At 42.8% G+C, this 18916-nt stretch overlaps 1 protein-coding gene across 1 annotated transcript in view; it reads left to right on the top strand.

Annotated features, from left to right (window-relative positions):
- The window catches only part of LOC101109370 (ATP-binding cassette sub-family C member 4-like), a 151072-nt gene that overhangs the window by 25942 nt on the left and 106214 nt on the right, over positions 1-18916 (top strand). Inside the window, exons 9-12 of the mRNA XM_042255125.2 lie at positions 9853-9942; positions 11833-12024; positions 17835-17929; positions 18153-18239. Of these exons, the coding sequence (XP_042111059.2) occupies positions 9853-9942; positions 11833-12024; positions 17835-17929; positions 18153-18239 (464 nt within the window). The remainder of the gene's footprint in view (positions 1-9852; positions 9943-11832; positions 12025-17834; positions 17930-18152; positions 18240-18916) is intronic.

An 18916-nucleotide genomic window follows, 5' to 3' on the forward strand; every position in this document is an offset into this window, starting at 1 on the left:
AAATGCTAACACATACTTTGTATGAACTTATTAGCTGATTTCTTTTGTTCCCAGCAAACATGTAAGGTAAGGTAAGGTAAGGTGAAGTCGCTCAGTCGTGTCCAACTCTTTGCGACCCCGTGGACTGTAACCTACCAGGCTTCTCTGTCCATGGGATTCTCCAGTCAAGAATACTGGAGTGGGTTGCCATTTCCTTCTCCAGGGCATCTTCCTGACCCAGGGATCGAACCCGGGTCTCCAGCATTGGAGGCAGACGCTTTAACCTCTGAACCACCAGGAGATTTACCTTAAATCAGTTCAGTATATGTTCTGCAGTTATTAACTGAAATAAAAATATCAGTGTGCAGCAGTCTGCCTGTGCAGCAAATGCCTATAAGGTAGAATAAGGCATTTTAGCTGTACTACAGTCCATGTGAATAAATCAGATGAAAAATCTGGAAAGGTTTCTATATAGCTTCTAGAGTTAAAAAAAACCTTATTACTAACTCAAGATCCTGAACTGCTGAAGGAAGAGGGGAAAAGGCTATGACTTCTGTTGTAAGGTTCTTGTAAAATCTAACTAATGGGATATTATGATTCTGTTAGAGCAGAATTCAAAATTACAGAGATGAGAGGCTTCATCAGCTACATTTTCATAAAAATATATACAAGGTTAACATTTTTGGGTGTCAAAGTTTCCTTGGAGAAGGAAATGGCAACTCCCGCCAGTATTCTTGCCTGGAGAATCCCACGGGTAGAAGAGCCTGGCGGGCTACAGTCCATAGGGTTGCAGAGTGACTGAGCAAAGCAAAACAAAGGTATTCCTATCTAGGTAAATGATGATTATGCTATTGCAGCTACTTTTTACCACTTCCATGGAATGGAAATTCTAAGTATTTTCAACTGAATCTAGTCTCTAATAGCACTCACTAAAAACTAATGGCCCTGGCACCATAATAACATTTTTTGTGAGTTAACTAGACTGTCCCTACTGAGGGAGACACAAAAATGTGAGGTAAGCATATCTTTTCCCAGAAGCCTTTGAAGCCAGAGATATTAACAATTAAGGCACTTGAAAACATTAGGGATATGTGTAAACTTGCGAGTAAAACAAACTGTAGCTGTACCAGCAAGCAATGAAGAAATAGTAAATCTTCATTTTATGAATCTTTAATTATCTAAATGTAAGGAATTTTGGCTTAAGAAATGGTCAAGAGCAACTTGTTGTTTCTTACTATATAATATTGAAAACCAAGTGCTAAATCCAGCCATTGTAGGGTAAGGGAACTAAAACAAAAAAGGCTTAATGACCTGGAGCCTTAATGAGCAAAAGCTCATTTTAAACTGACTTAAGCCCCTGAACTAATCCTGTGTGTCAAAGGCAGGGAAGAAGGATCCCTCTAAACCTGGAAAAAGTAGTGATTCACAAGGAAACTAAAGAGATGAAAGTATGCATGCTTACCATACCACACAGATTGAAACTAAGAAGAGAAAGATGGGTGAGAAGTTACCCAGGGCAATCATCATTAAAAATCGACAGTAATCCGATCAACTAAAATTTTTTTCTGAAATTACACTGTTCACATTTTCTGTGTCAAAACTTAAAATGATTGTCTCATTACAGAGTTAGTAAATCTAAAACTTCTTTCTTGCCTTATAAAAGTTACATGTTAAGAAAGCTCAGTGGAAATCTTAAGGTACAACAGTTAGGATACTTTTTGAAGTACAAAGGAAAATATAACTAAATCAACTTTATACTTTTTAATAGCCATAAAAATTTAGGTTGGTTCAATAGATGAAGGCTTTTGACTTCATATAAATTGTTTAAGTTACTCAGGCTTGAAATAAAGTAGGTAAGTTTTCAGTTATACTTAGAGCAGATTTTTTACTTCCACATCAACAGTTAACATCCTCAGACAAACTTTTGCCTTCTTTAATGTGAAATAGCAAATCACCAGCACTTTAGGTTAAGTCTAGACTTTAAGGCATTGTTCTTTAACTTCTAAATGATACAAAGTGCTTTTTAAGTATGAACAATAATCTGTTGAACTTTACTATTTTTGTGTTCTTTCCATTCATTTCTTTAAATCTGGGATGTGGCATCATTTTTCCATGTAGAAAAGATAACTGTTATCAAGCACAAAATTTTACTCTAAAGATACTAAATTTTAAAATTGATTCCACTTTTTAAATGATAGCTAAAAATTCACCTGATTGATGCTCATTTAGCACCTTCTTCTCAATTCTGGTCACTAAAGTACATCCTGAGTTTGAATAAAAATAATGCATCTTTCAGGGTTTAAAATGACTACTTTTTAAAAGAATTTTAATTGGAGGCTAATTACTTTACAATATTGGGCTTCCGTGGTGGATCCATGGTAAAGAATCTGCCTGCAGTGCAGGAGACCCAGGTTCGGGTCCTAGGTTGGGAAAATCCCCTGGAAAAGGGAATGGCAACCCACTCTAGTAATCTTGCCTAGGGACTGCTAAGTGACTTTCACTGCACCTGCAAAAGGGTCATGAGGTTGTCTGAGCAGGACAGTGTTTTCCATCACTTAGAGAGTTACATTTGGCATGTCAGGAAGAGAGAATCTAATCCCATAGCAGCAGCCATTTAAGGTAAAAGAAGAAGCCACAAATATTTATGCAGACTACTTTAAATATTCCCCTTGAGCAAAATGATTTAATTGATTTTTCTTCAAGAGTGATGCTCCGATATGCATCCCTTGAAAAATTAAAGACCCCAGAATAGCATCTTCCATGGGGGCATATTGAAAGATGATATTTTGGTTTCAGTGAGTTACATTCCAGCCCTTGTTAATTGAGCAGGTCAATTTTCAGAGGGTGGGGTTAGTGTTAGTCGCTCAGTTGGGTCCAACTCTTTGTGACCCCATGGACTATAGCCCGCCAGGCTCCTCTGTCCCTGGAATTCTCCAGGCAAGAATACTGGCATGGGTTGCCATTCCTTTCTCCAGAGGATCTTCCCTACCCAGGGATCAAACCTGGGTCTTGGCACATTGCAGGCAGATTCTTTACCATTTGAGTCATCAGGGAAGTCCACAGAGTGTGGTAGTTTTGTTTTTTAGATTTGCAGAATGTATGGAGAAAGAAAATTACAGCCTACACACCCAAGAAAGGACAATTACTCCAAAGAACCTGGCTGCATCAGAGGCAGTCTTTGGCGCAGGTTGTGAGCTCGGAGTTAGTGGTTTTAGTTACACCTGATGTGGCAGCTGCGGTGGGAGCTGCAGAGGGGAAGGCGGAGTTGTGGTGTTAGCTCTCGAATTGGTTGGCAATGGTGTGACAGCAGGCACAGACAGAGAAAGATTTCTGTGTTCACCACCTGGCAGTCACTAATTTTGAATTATGTAAACAATAGTTTTTATCTTTCATTCAGTCCAAAAGCAGGTAGTATTAGCAGTCTTAGCATCAAAACAGGAAACACAGCTGTTGTGGTTTCCCAGATTTCTGGGGCTGGAGAGGTGCCCCTGAGGAGTGGCGACACTGGGGCTGTCTTGGTGCTCAGTAAAGCCAGGCCACAGTCATGTCGGGGCCAGGGTGGTGTCCTGACCTGGTCATCACACAGAGCATGGCCAGGCAGCCTGCGGCCTGGAGCAGCGGGTGGGAGAGCCCGACAACGCGTCCTCCATGCAGATGTTCAAGTGGACCCATCGCTGCGTCTGTCCTTCTGTCCCGTGCATCCTCCCCCCTAATGTGTGCAGGTGACCACACTGATTTGGTTTTGTACCAAATTATGCAGCATTTTAAAATGAACTATCTTGTTCTTTCAAGAGCTTAATAACATGGTCACAGACTTCTGTGTAAATTGCACTGTAGTCTACAACACCCTGTTCTGTTGTCCTGGCCTTGCCTGTGGAAGGACTCTGCCCCTTGCTGGGGTCTTTAGTAATTAGGGCTGTCGGGTTAGGTCATGGGTGAGAGAGCCCTCGGAGGGGAATGGGAAGACGTTGGGGTTTTGGAGAGAAGCTGAGTCTGAATGAAGCCCCTGCTGGTCTGGGAGGCAAGAGACAGACGTGAGCTCTGTAACCTGCTCCCCTAGACAGCCAGGTGGGCAGGTGGGAAAGGTCTCAGGGACCCAGGTCTCATTCATGGAATGATGGGACTTGGTCTCAATCTTTAAGGTTTAAAATAAATGGTTCCAGGGACTTCTATGGTGGTCCAGTGGTTAAGAATCTACCTTCCAATACGGGGGACTCTGGTTCCATCCCTGGTTGAGGAACTAAGATCTCACATGCTATGGAGCAACTAAACCCCCATACCCCCAACAAAGACCCAGAGCAGCAGCCAAAATAATAAAAAAAAGAATAAGCAAAACAAACGGTCTTGTGGGAGCCTCCAGATCTCCCGGGGCGGGGTTTTGAACCGTGTCTGCACAGAGTAGTGGCTTAGATGATGATGTTTGTTGAGTTAGTGTTCCCTGAGCCTGGATAACCAGTCAGGGAGGGACCCAGCAGCCATGAGTTGTCGAGTGCTGCCCCCTTCTGGTCATGCCGGAGCAGTGCATGATCCTGAAGCGTGAACACGGAGTGAACTCTGTCCTTGACAGACTGAGGGGCTGTGATAGGACGTTGATGTTTGTAAGTGAAGTCGCTCAGTCGTGTCCGACTCTTTTTGACCTGTGGACTGTAGTCCACCAAGCTCCTCCGTCCATGGGGTTCTCCAGGCAAGAATACTGGAGTGGGTTGCCATTTCCTCCTTCTTCTGTTTGTAGGTGGTTCACTATTTTGCTGTCATAACTGAATGAAAAGGCAGTAAACTAAGAATCCCAAGTGTCAGGCAGGAAGAAAGTTCAGCTCAGTCGCTCAGTCATGTTCAACTCTTTGTGACCGCATGGACTGCAGCACGCCAAGCCTCCCTGTCCATCACCAACTCCTGGAGCTTACTTAAACTCATGTCCATTGATTCAGTGAGGCCATCCAACCATCTCATCCTCTGTCATCCCCTTCTCTTCCTGCCTTCAATCTTTCCCAACATCAGGGTCTTTTCAAATGAGTCAATTTTTCGCATCACATGGCCAAAGTATTGGAGTTTCAGCTTCAACATCAGTCCTTCCAGTGAATATTCAGGACTGATATCCTTTGGGATGGACTGGTTGGATCTCCTTGCAATCCAAGGGACTCTCAAGAGTCTCCTCCAACACCACAGTTCAAAAGCATCAATTCTTCGGCTCTCAGCTTTCTTTATAGTCCAACTCTCACATCTATACATCACTACTGGAAAAACCATAGCCTTGACTAGATGGTTCTTTGTTGGTAAATTGATGTCTCTGTTCTATAATATGCTGTCTAGGTTGGTCATAGCTTTCCTTCCAAGGAGCAAGCATCTTTTAATTTCATGGCTGCAGTCACCATCTGCAGTGATTTTGGAGCCCCAAAATATAAAGTCTCTCACAGTTTCCACATCTATTTGCCATGAAGTGATGGGACCAGATTCCTTGATCTTAGTTTTCTGAATGTTGAGCTTTAAGCCAACTTTTTCACTCTCCTCTTTACTTCCGTAAAGAGGCTCTTTAGTTCTTCTTCGCTTTTCTGCCATAAGCGTGGTGTCATCTGCGTATCTCAGCTTATCCATATTTCTCCTGGTAATCTTGATTCCAGCTTGTGCTTCCTCCAGCCCAGCGTTTCTCACAATGTACTCTGCATATAAGCTAAATAAGCAGGGTGACAATATACAGCCTTGACGTACTCCTTTTCCTATTTGGAACCAGTCTGTTGTTCCATGTGCAGTTCTAACTGTTGCTTTCTGGCATGCATACAGGTTTCTCAAGAGGCAAGTCAGGTGGTCTGGTATTCCCATCTCTTTCGGAATTTTCCACAGTTTATTGTGATCCACACAGTCAAAGGCTTTGGCATAGTCAATAAAGCAGAAATAGATGTTTTTCTGGAACTCTTTGGCTTTTTTGATAATCCAACTTATGTTGGCAATTTGATCTCTGATTCCTCTACCTTTTCTAAAACCAGCTTGAACATCTGAAAGTTCACAGTTCACGTACTGTTAAAGCTGGCTTGGAGAATTTTGAGCATTACTTTACTAGTGTGTGAGATGAGTGCAATTGTGTAGTAGTTTGAACATTCTTTGGCATTGCCTTTCTTTGAGATTGGAATGAAAACTGACCTTTTCCAGTCCTGTGGGCACTGCTGAGTTTTCCAAATTTGCTGGCATATTGAGTGTAGCACTTTCACAGCATCATCTCTTAGGATTTGGAATAGCTCAGCTAGAATTCCATCACCTCCACTCGCTTTGTTTGTAGTGATGCTTCCTAAGGCCCACTTGACTTCACATTCCAGGATGTCTGGCTTTAGGTGAGTGATCACACCATTGTGATTATCTGGGTAGTGAAGATATTTTCTTTATAGTTCTGTGTATTCTTGCCACCTCTTCTTAATGTCTTCTGCTTCTGTTAGGTCCGTACCATTTCTGTCCTTTATTGTGCCCATCTTTGCATGAAATATTCCCTTGTTATCTCTAATTTTCTTTAAGAGATCTGTAGTCTTTCCCATTCTAATGTTTTCCTCTATTTCTTTGCACTGATCGCTTAAGAAGGCTTTCTTATCTCTCCTTGCTATTCTTTGGAACTCCACATTCAAATGGATGTATCTTTCCTTTTCTCCTTTGCTTTTTGCTTCTCTTATTTTCTCAGCTATTTGTAAGGCCTCCTCAGACAGCCATTTTGCTTTTTTGCATTTCTTTTTCTTGGGGATGGTCTTGCTCCCTGTCTCCTGTACAATGTCATGAACCTCTGTCCATAGGTCATTCAGCACTCTGTCTATCAGATCTAATCCCTTGAATCTATTTCTCTTGTCTACTGTATAATCATAAGGGATTTGATTTAGGTCATACCTGAATGGTTAACTGGTTTTCCCTACTTTCTTCAATTTAAGTCTGAATTTGGCAATAAGGAGTTCATGATCTGAGCCACAGTCAGCTCCCCGTCTGTTTTTTTTTTTTTTTTTCCTGACTGTATAGAGCTTCTCCATCTTTGGCTGCAAAGAATATAATCAATCTGATTTTGGTATTGACCATCTGGTGATGTCCATGTGTAGAGTCTTGTCTTGTGTTTTTGGAAGAAGGTGTTTGCTATGAGCAGTGAGTTCTCTTAGCAAAACTCTATTGTCCTTTGCCCTGCTTCATTCTGTACTCCAAGGCCAAATTTGCCTGTTACTCCAGGTGTTTCTTGACTTCCTACTTTTGCATTCCAGTCCCCCATAATGAAAAGGACATTTTTTTTCGGTATTAGTTCTGGTGGCTCAGAAGGTAAAACATTTGCCTACAATGTGGAAGACCTGGGTTCAATCCCTGGATCGGGAAGATCTCCTGGAGAAGGAAATGGTAGCCCACTCCAGTATTCTTGCCTGGAAAATCTCTTGGACAGAGCAGCCTGGTAGACCACAGTCCAAGGGATCACAAAGAGTTGGACACAACTGAGCGATTTCACTTCACTTTCTAGAAGGTCTTATAGGTCTTCATAGAACTGTTCAACTTCAGCTTCTTCAGCATTACTGGTTGGGGCATAAGCCTGGATTACCATGATATTGAATGGTTTGCCTTGGAAAGGAACAGAGACCATTCTGTCATTTTTGAGATTGCATCCAAGTAGGTTCCCTGGTGGCTCAGAGGTTAAAGCATCTGCCTCCGATGTGGGTGACCTGGGTTCAGTCCCTGGGTTGGGAAGATCCCCTGGAGAAGGAAATGGTAACCCACTCCAGTATTCTTGCCTAGGTCACAAAGAGTTGGACATGACTGAGCGACTTCACTTTCACTTTCACTGCATTTTGGACTCTCTTGTTGACCATGATGGCTACTCCATTTCTTCTAAGGGATTCTTGCCCACAGTAGTAGATATAATGGTCATCTGAGTTAAATTCACCCATTCCATTCATTTTATTTTGCTGATTCCTAAAATGTCGACATTCACTCTTGCCATCTCCTGTTTGACCACTTCCAATTTGCCTTGATTCATGGACCTAACATTCCAGGTTCCTATGCAATATTGCTCTTTACAGCATCAGGCCTTGCTTCTATCACCAGTCACATCCACAACTGGGTGTTGTTTTTGCTTTGGCTCTGTCTCTTCATTCTTTCTGGAGTTATTTCTTCACTGACCTCCAGTAGTATATTGGGTACCTATTGACCTGGAGAGTTCATCTTTCAGTGTCCTATCTTTTTGCCTTTTCATGCTGTTCATGGGATTCTCAAGGCAAGAATACTGAAGTGGTTTGCCATTCCCTTCTCCAGTGGACCACGTTTGTCAGAACTCTCCACCATGACCTGTTTGTCTTGGGTGGTCCCACATGGCATGGCTAATAGTTTCATTGAGTTAGACAAGGCTGTGGTCCATGTGATCAGATTGGTTAGTTTCTGTGATTGTGGTTTCCAGTCTGTCTGCCCTTTGATGAAGATGGATAAGAGGCTTATGGAAGCTTCTTGATGGAAAGACTGACTAAGGGGGAAAGTGGAGAAGCTTAAAAGGCTTAAAAAATGTTTCTTGTATATTAAAATGCAGTTTCTTTTGATAGATTTTTCATTCCTAAAATCTGAAACTAGTTTTTTGGGTGATGAAAAATCACTGTCATTTTTTTAGTATGTGAATGTTGTTTAATCAGTTCAGTTTTTTCTAGAAAAAATTTCATTTGAAGGTTATTCAGACTTTTAATCCAGACTGTGTGCTTTTAGTCTTTTGAGTGTTTTACTTAATCACATATAAACTTTTTTTTTTTTTAACATGGAAGTTACTATTTTCTTAACACTCAGGATATGTAAAGACACATAGACACCCTAAGTCTCTTAGGAACGTGACCTGTGACCAGCATGAGGAGTACTTTGTCCTTCACCTTTGAGTTGGATTATGTGTTGTCACACATACCTTCATGTTTTATATTTTTCTTACAGTAGAAGTACCTTATTGCCCTGTTTAGCCAGGATATGTAATGCATGTATCATGTATAAAATTGAGGCTTTATCACTCTGACCCATGGTGTCATAATTAATTTCTTTATTACCCATTTTTTTTGTTGTTGTTGTAGGTGTTGAATTAAAGCTCTCTTTAGAGTTTTGAAGATTACTTATAAGAATTAATTTACCAAGAGTGACTTCTTAATATAAAGTGCCTCTTTGCTTGCTGAGCATTACTGAGGTTCATTCTATCAAATGAAAATGGAGAGATTAGTGGAGATTTCAAATTATTTAGGGCTTCCCTTATAGCTCAGTTGGTAAAGAATCCATTTGCAATACAGGAGACCCCAGTTCGATTCCTGAGTTGGGAAGATCCTCTGGAGAAGGAATAGGCTACCTGTCAAGTATTCTTGGGCTTCCCTTGTGGCTCAGTTGGTAAAGAATCCTCCTGCAATGCGACTGAGCGACTTTCACTTTCAATTTATTTATTTAGTAAAGGTCCAGGCATGCCAGGTACTTATGCTGCCACTTTGCGGAGATTAATGAGACAGTTAAAACCAAGGGTCCTGATGAAAACTTATAAATGATTAAAAACCTTCCACACTGGATATTGTATTAAGTACATTATTTTAATAAACTAGTGTGTATCATTCAGTTTGCATTTCAGGAAGGTGCCTTGTCATCTCTGCTACTAAATTCTGTGGGTGTCTAGAGCTGTGTCCATATATAAATCTAGTAAAAGAAGAAGGCTTCCTAAAGGCAACTTAAAACTACTTCAAACCCCCTAAGACTTAGTATTGGATGGAAAGGCCTTCGGGACACAGTATCTTAAAATAGGAAGGAGAAAAATGTGAGTTAATGTTAGGATATCAGTGACTATTACGTTACTTTCTCTACTTTTTAAAGTAATGTATATTACTTTATTGAAATGGGTACATTTTTATAAACTTTAATTTGCAGGAATCGGAAACCCCAACCCTACAAGGCCTTTCCTTTACTGTCAGACCCGGTGAACTGTTAGCTGTGGTCGGACCTGTGGGAGCAGGAAAGGTAAGTTATGATGCCTTTTGTCAGCCTGATGTAACGCCACAGCCCCTATTCAGTCCTCAGAGTGGAGCCCAGAGCTGAGTGTGACTCAGTTTGAGTTTGAATTGGGTCTATCTAGAAAGCTGCTTCTCTAGGAACATTCGTTTTGCAAAAAGGTTTCATGGCCAGATACATCAGGATAAATGCACATTGTGTTTTCCTTCTTGATGCCTCATGTGAATACTTGGGAACTGCTCGTGGGGAGTTTGCACGTCTCAGTGAAGGAGATTATGTGGCAGCTGTTCAGGATGGACGGGGACAGTGGGGACTTCTTTTTGTCACAGTGGCCCCTCCAGGAAGTCTGGAGGTGGTGAAGGCTCTTCCAGGAAGCTCTGAGCATTTCTTCATGTGACTTCATGTGGTCCCATCAGTGCACATGTAGGGAACGTGCAACCACGTGCTAGAGCTAAAGATATAGGCATGAACCAGACCTTGACACCTCTGCCCTCCAGAGGTAACCAGGTTCTGGAGCAAGACAGATATGAAGGCAGACTATTTTAGCCCAGTGTGGCGAGTGCTCTGACGGCGTGGACACAGGCATGTCATTTCTCTGTGTTACAGGAGATGTGAAGGACGTGTACGTGTGCGCTTAGTGTCCTGTGTTTTGTACAACAAAATCCAGAAACCTAAATGTGGGGTGTACACACGAGGGGGTGATGATTTCCTCCATGAAGGACTTTTTAAAAAATTTATTTTTAATTGGAGGATAATCGCTTTACAGTATTGTGTTGGTTTCTGCCATATATCAGCATGAAGCAGCCGTAGGTATACGTATGTTTCCTCTCTCTTGAACCTCTTTCCCGCCTCTCATCCCATCCACCCCCCTATTTGTCACAGAGCCCAGGATTCGAGTTCCCTGGGCATGGTGGACTTCTGTTCTTCAAATACAACAATCGCAGAGTTGTTTTAAATAATAATCTTTGGATATATTCTTCACACATTGTTCTTAATTTTTTTTAAAAAATATACTTATTTAGGTATTTGGCTGCACTGGGTCTTTGTTGCAGTGCATGGCATCTCTAATTGTGGCATGTGGGCTCAGTTGCCCTGGGCATGTGGAATATTAGTTCCCCCACCAGGGGACCAGGGATCTAACCAGAGCCTCTGGCACTGGAAGGTGGATTCTTCTTTTTTTCAGTGTTTATTATCTGGATATAATTATTGTTCTTTTAGCATTTTCTTTTGTGCTGGGGTGTAGCCAGTTAACAATGTTGTGATAGTTTCAGGTGAAAGTGAAGGGCGTATGTCAGCCATACGTACACATGCATCCATCCTCCCCCAAACCCCCTCCCATCCAGGCTGCCACGTAACAGTGAATCTCAGAGTGCCATGAGCTGTGCAGTAGGTCCTTGCTGGTGATCCATTTTAAATACAGCAGTGTGTACCTGTCCGTCCTGAACTCCCTAACTATCCCTTCCCCCCATCCTAGAAGGTGGATTCTTAACCACTGGACCACCAGCGAAGCCCCACATAGCTTTTTAAGAACAACTATTTGTCAAGTGAAAGATACCCAGATGCAGGAACAACTGCATTAAACATCAGATACAGAAAATACACATCCTGCTGGTCTGCTCTGCTAGTGAAGGATATTAAACATTCTTAGTCTTTGCTGAGTAGAGCATTTCATCTGAGGGAACTCAGGCAGAGTAGATTGTTATCATGTTAATATTCCTTATTAACCTTTACGGTGACCAATAATGCTCTTTTCCATTTTTTTCTTGTAGTATCCAAAGCTGTACTTCTATACTCTTCTGATATCGTGTATCAGGCACCCGGGTGGGGTCGGCTGTGCTGCGGGGCACATTCTGTCCTGAGTGTACCCTGTTCACGTGTGTGTGTTGCCGTCTATTTCAGTCCTCACTGTTAAGTGCTCTGCTGGGGGAGCTGCCCCCGAGCCAGGGGAAGGTCAGCGTGCTTGGGAAGATTGCATATGTTTCTCAGCAGCCCTGGTTGTTTCCAGGAACTGTGAAGAGTAACATTTTATTTGGGAAGAAATATGAAGAAGAGCGATATAAAGAAGTAATAAAAGCTTGTGCTTTGGAAGAGGTGAGTAATGACTCTTGAGTTGTATGTAGTCGAATTTCAAATAATGATAACGTTGATTTAAGCTCTAAGGTTTGTTAAAAGTTCTTTTTTTTTTTTTTTGAATTTGTGAGGTCTTATTTGTTGCTTTATGCTGGACTTCTGCGTAAGTATGCAGTCATATATGTTGCTGTTTTAATTCTGGTGTGATAATGATGGTCACAGAATACCTTTGTTTCATTTGGTGAAGTATCATTCACTTTTAGATCCTTTTTTTAATGGACAATTACAAAAATTTGTAAGAATAGAGAACACCGTGTAATGAACCTTCATGTTCCCACCCCCAGGTTCAGCCAGGGTCAGCTGGTGGCCAGTCTTGCTGGGTCTTTACCCCTGCCCTGTGCCACCCCTCCACCCAACACCCCGCCCCATCCCCTGGGATTCTAAAGCAGATCCTAGATCTCATGTAAGTTCATCTGTAAACATTTCATTGTTGTTGCTGTTCAGTCACTAAGTCCTGTCCAGCTCTTTTTGACTCCATGGACTGCAGCAGGCCAGGCCTCCCTGTCCTTCACCATCTCCTGGAGCTTGCTCAGACTCATGTTCATTGAGTTGGTGATGCCATCCAACCATTTAATCCTCCATTGTTTCCTTCTCCTCCTGCCCTCAGTCTTTCCCAGTGTCAGGGTCTTTTCCAGTGAGTTGGCACTTCGTATCAGGTGGCCAAAGTATTGGAGATTCAGCTTCAGCATCAGTCCTTCCAATGAATATTTAGAGTTGATTTCCTTTAGGATGGACTGGTTTGATCTCCCATAGGACTCTCAAGAGTCTTCTCCAGCATCACAATTCAAAAGTATCAGTTCTTTGGCACTCTGCCTTCTTTATGGTCCAACTCTCACATCCATATATGACTAGTGGAAAAACCATAGCTTTGACTATATGGACCTTTGTTGGCAAAGTGATGTCTCTGCTTTTAATATACTGTTTAGGTTTGTCACAGCTTTTCTTCCAAGGAGCAAGCATCTTTTAATTTCATGGCTGTAGTCAATGTCTGCAGTGATTTTTGAGCCCAAGAAAATAAAATCTATCACTGTTTCTATCTTTTCCTCATCTATTTTCCAGGAAGTAATGGGGGCAGATGCCACATAAATCATCAATAAACATATTCTGTTACCATAAGCAATATAGTATGTAACATTTGTATATTATCATTAACCACTTTTAAAAACTTAAGTTTTTTTTAAACAAGTTTTTATTAAAAATAAAACTTTTAAGGATTTTAAAAAGTTTTAAGCATTACCTAGTTAAAGGTATCATATTGATAAATTCTAGTTTGATATTTTCCCATATATATTGCTTGACCTTACAGCGCCCTCTTGGATGCCTGTAAGTTTATACTTTCATCTCATATTTACATACTCCTGGCAACTTGCACATTTTCTTTTCAGGTTGCCTTGACAATCATAGATAATAAGATCCTTCTGTGTCTAGGTATAGAGGCCTTCGAGACTTGAGTTATTTTAGTGTTGTCTTCATTTCAGATACAATCTTCGGTCACCCCGTGGGCCATGTGATGTGAAAGAGCAAAAGGCTATCAAGTGGTTCAAAAGGACATGATCTGGTTCAGATTCCAGCTTTTCTGTTTAACAGCTGACCATCCTCAGACCAGTGATATGACCTCACTTAGTCTCAGTTTCCTCATCTGTGAAATGGGGCCAGTGCTTCCTGTGAGCTTGTTGTGAGGATTAGAGATAATCTGCGTCAGGGTCCAGCACAGAGCTTGGTGCACAGATCTTACCCCTCAGGAGCTGAGAGAAGCCATGTACACGGGTACAAATGATGGAACAGAATAAGATGGTCCTTCGTGAGATATGAGAGATGTAAACAGAGCCTTAGGAACCCACCAGGTAGAGATGAGTCCAGGATGGTTTCATGGGAGAGTGTGCTTGGGATGAGCCTGGAAAGATGGGCAGGATGCTGACAGGCCGTGAGAGGAGGGGCGATTCCACAAGAAAGAAAAGCTGTGAAGGAAGCAGGGCTCCTGCTGCTTGACTCTAGAGTCCAGCCCTCCTCTGCCAGGGCCTCACGTCCGGCCCACATTTACCATTTCAGAAGTCTGCTCCCTGGTGCTTCTACTGTAAGTCTCCACCATTGCTGAAGGGCCCTTGATGTGCTTCTGGGCGGATGGCGTCAAGCTCGCGTCACCTTCTAGTTTGCCTCTAGTGTGTGTGTCTGCTATTCAGTGAGAATTGAGGAAACTTAAAGGAACCAGTCTGTTACAGGACTCAGTCTGTTACAGGACTACGTCAAGGCTGCATATTGTCACCCTGCTTATTTAACTTATATGCAGAGTACATCATGGGAAACGCTGGGCTGGAAGAAGCGCAAGCTGGAATCAAGATTGCCAAGAGAAATATCAATAACCTCAGATATGCAGAGGACACCACCCTTATGGCAGAAAGTGAAGAGAAACTAAAAAGCCTCTTGATGAAAGTGAAAGAGGAGAGCGAAAAAGTTGGCTTAATGCTCAACATTCAGAAAACGAAGATCATGGCATCTGGTCCCATCACTTCATGGGAAATAGATGGGAAACATTGGAAACAGTGTCAGACTTTATTTTTTGGGGCTCCAAAATCACTGCAGATGGTGACTGCAGCCATGAAATTAAAAGACGCTTACTCCTTGGAAGAAAAGTTATGACCAACCTAGATAGCATATTCAAAAGCAGAGACATTACTTTGCCAACTAAGGTCCATCTAGTCCAGGCTATGGTTTTTCCTGTGGTCATGTATGGATGTGAGAGTTGGACTGTGAAGAAGACTGAGCACCGAAGAATTGATGCTTTTGAACTGTGGTGTTGGAGAAGACTCTTGAGAGTCCCTCGGACTGCAAGGAGACCCAACCAATCCATTCTGAAGGAGATCAGCCCTTGGATTTCTTTGGAAGGAATGATGCTAAAGCTGAAACTCCAGTCGTTTGGCCACCTCATGAGAAGAGTTGACTCATTGGAAAAGACTTTGATGCTGGGAGGGATTGTGGGCAGGAGGAGAAGGGGACGACAGAGGATAAGATGGCTGGATGGCATCACTGACTTGATGAACGTGAATCTGAGTGAACTCCGGGAGTTGGTGATGGACAGGGAGGCCTGGTGTGCTGCAATTCATGGGGTCGCAAAGAATCAGACACGACTGAGCGACTGAACTGAACTTAAAGGAAAATAACGTGAATAAGAACACCATTCTGTCAGTGCAGGGAATTGTAGTCTATACTTAAGTCAGTCTTTTCCCTTTAACCTAATTGGAAAATGGTGGCTAGGAATTTAGCCTGACTTGGATTTTGTTGCAAATCCTGTGAAATGGTCTTCCTATTTGGGGCTGGTCGATAAATAATGTTCATAGTCAACAACACAGTCACAGTCTTGCTACAAGACTCAGAGAGAGCCTGTTTCTTGTGCCCTAACTGTGCTAAGGGGTGTGTGGGTGTGTGTGTGTGTGTGTGTGTGTGTGTGTGTGTGTGTGTGTGTGTGTGTGTGTGTGTGTGTGTGTGTGTGTGTGTGTGTGTGTGTGTGTGTGTGTGTGTGTGTGTGAGAGAGAGAGAGAGTGAGAGAATGAGAGAATGAGAGAATGAGAATGTAGGGCTGGGAACCTGTTTAAAGTGGCTCATTGTTGTTCATGAAAACCAAATTAAGACATGGTAATAACTTCTGAACTCAACAAAGAAAGAAGATGAAAGAATGATGGATTTTCATAACAAATCAATTGCTGCCTTTCATTGGATATAACCTAGTTAAGCTTTGAGTGAGCAGGGAACCTGTGTGTCTGTGTGCCTGTCAGGGAGGGTTATGATAGACATTCTTTCTTCTCTTTATGGTCATGTGCTTTGCATGTTATGACCCACGCTGTGAATGTGGTCCCACTGTGGATTTGATGGGAAAATAGGCATCAGCCACCAGTAGCAAGTTACAATCAACTCCAGTCCTTTTTCCATTTATAGAGAGTGTTGGCACTTTTGAGTTTAGTGACTCTGGTTTTTGTAGCACATTCTGTAGAAGAAGAATGGGAGACCTAGGGAGATCAAAGGACTTGTTTATCATGCAGACTCCAGTGTGCTACCCGCTTTCCCCCCAAATTTGCTAAAGTAGAGACAGAGAGTGAGGGCGTCATCTGCAGAAAGGTACTGCTGTGTATCTTAGGTTGGTGCCTGAGGGGTTTAGTAGATAATTCAAAGATTTCTAACATAATAATTGTGTAACTTAAACCTGATTGCTATCTTGCCATTTGGGGGATATTGTTGTCTTTTTTTTTTTTTTAATTTCCCCAGGTACTCTGGGGAAAATAGACTGATTTGTCCATTTACTTCTTAAATAATATTCAAATATAACTTATGGTAGATTCCCAGATCCTCGAGTCAAAGCTTCATATCCTTCTTTTTTTTTAATGTTTATTTTTACTTTATTTTACTTTACAATACTGTATTGGTTTTGCCATACATCCTGCTTTCACAGACAAGCATCTACTTAGTCCAGCTGAGCTGCTGGGTGTACGTCGAGCACACTCTTTCTTTCCTTTTGGTTTTCCTGCCCAGCCTGCTCTTTCTGCTCCCATTTCTTGTACAGACCTTGTCTGTCACTCTATGACTTGCCTTAAGTATCACTGTGAAGACACTGGCGCGGTGTTATCCCTTCTCTGAAAGTGAGACGCAGAGACCAAGATCAGGACAACTGGTAACTTGGGATAAAACAAGTCCTGTGCCTTCGCCTCCTGGGCCACCAGCTCTCACACCTGTGTCTCTAGCACAGACCTTCGCACCTGCATGTCCAGCTGCACCGTGACATCACCAAGAGCTCATCTCAGCTTGTCCACAAGTGATGTCTCCTAAACCTGCCTCCACCATCTTCCCCAGCTCAGTAAATGGAGACCCTGTCCATCCCCCTCCTCACCCCAGACACCACAGTCTCCTCTTACAGCCCACACCCATCCCATCAGCAGGTCTCACAACTCTGTCTTCCAAATGTGTCTGGAGTGTGACCCCGTCTCTCCAATCCTACTGTTCTCTAGCTTATTCCAGTAACATCCTCACTTGTATCTGCCCTCACCCTTCCCCACTTACTGCCTGGTTTCTGCAAAGCATAGGAGTTTCCTTGTAAACCTCAGACCATGTCAATCCTCCCCTCCCCCTTCCCCTTTTACTGAAGTGCCCCCAGGCTCCTCCTGCTCTGTCTCCACCCTCACCCCCTCATTCTCACTCTGCTCTCCTGTCTCCTTGTCCTGAACACCTTGGGCATCTCCCCATGGTCCCTGCATCCGCCCCTCCCTCTGTGAGGAGCAGCCTCTCCGGGTCTGCCTGAGCTCCCCCCTCCCCAGATCTGCTCACACCCTCTCTGAGCAAAGCCCTCACGCCCCAACGTGGACTCACTTCCCTTCTTCACTCTCCATCCCTCTGGGCCAGCTTTCTTTTCCTTCTTGTCCTCAGTCCTTGTGCTCAGGTTAATTTTCCATATCACCCATCTCCCACTGTGGAAAGAAATTCTAAGAGCTCTGTTTCCTCCTGGCTGAATTCATTGTGCCCGGAATGGTGCCTGGTGTATAGTCAGTCCTCAATAAATACCTGTTAAAGTGGTAAAATGCATAAATGCTTTGAAAAAATACAGAATGAAAACAAGTAAAAAGCCCCAAGATTTTTTTAAAAATTTCCTGGTTACAGTTTAGTCACTATGAAATAAGCACATTGCTGTTGCTTAAACACTTGTATGAAGAACTGATGCTGAAAGGTTAGGATGGCAGGGGAACACATTTTAAATGTTTTTCTTTTTTCCCTTTTCTATCTCCACACAGGATTTGCAGAATTTGAAGGAAAGAGATCTAACTGTAACAGGAGATGGAGGAACCCCACTGAGTGAAGGACAGAAAGCCCGGGTCAGCCTTGCCAGGTAAATGGGGTTTCAGTTGCCATCCTGCCCCTCCTCCTCCACGGCTCCTAGTGGACGTGAGCACTCAGACTCCGCTCACCGGGAGGGCCTGTGTGAAGCAGGGTCTTGGTCTTTTCCTTGGGCTCTTGGAATGAGCATGGGGTTTCTGGACGCTGTCATGATTCAGAGATGAGACCCAGGGAGTGTGAAGTGTCCTCTCCTGGTGTCTCTTTACATTTTCTAGAGCCATGTATCAGGACGCAGACATCTACCTCCTGGACGATCTGCTCAGCGCAGTGGACACAGAAGTCAGCAGGCACTTGTTCGAACAGTGAGTTTGCACCTGTTTTATATCATTTCTTCTTTCCAGGAACCCTGTAGGGATCAGGGAAGGGAGCTCAGGAAAGCCTTTGTGCTCCAAGAGCCTTAGCTCCCGCTGCCCTGGTGTTCCTCCCTTCCCTCCACAGAAGATTCATCGTAGAGAAATCTTACATCATGATGAGGGGAGGACAGGAAAATACAGCAGGTGCTTCCAGTGTGTGGAGGAGAGTGGGGTCCATGCTTTAGCGAATGAGGGATAGATGGCAGGTTCCCCCATGACTTGCAGTTGATGGATCCAGACCCCAGGGGTAAAAAGGGCAATGTAAAAATTGTAAATCAGAGAGTAGGACTTGGTAACCTGGTAACTTGATGCCAGTCCTTTTCCTCCATCATGTGTTGAAGACACATTAGAAGTGAAATTTTCAGTACTGACATAGGACTTCTGTGGAAAGACTGTTGGTTTATGCTTATTGATTAATCTGTTGGTTTGGAAATACATAATAAAGGCTAGAATTTACAAATGATTTATTTCACATCTGAATATGGCTCAATTATTTAACATTGCTTCATGGATTCCTACTAGAATTAATACTTGGACCCTCATGTAGGGTAACCTTGAATTTGAAACTTGGTGTCTTGGTTGAAGTCCTGACTCTCACTTTGTTTCTGGAATTTGTTATCAGTGGC

The sequence above is a fragment of the Ovis aries genome, chromosome 10, assembly GCF_016772045.2.
Source record: "Ovis aries strain OAR_USU_Benz2616 breed Rambouillet chromosome 10, ARS-UI_Ramb_v3.0, whole genome shotgun sequence".
Taxonomy (NCBI): domain Eukaryota; kingdom Metazoa; phylum Chordata; class Mammalia; order Artiodactyla; family Bovidae; genus Ovis; species Ovis aries.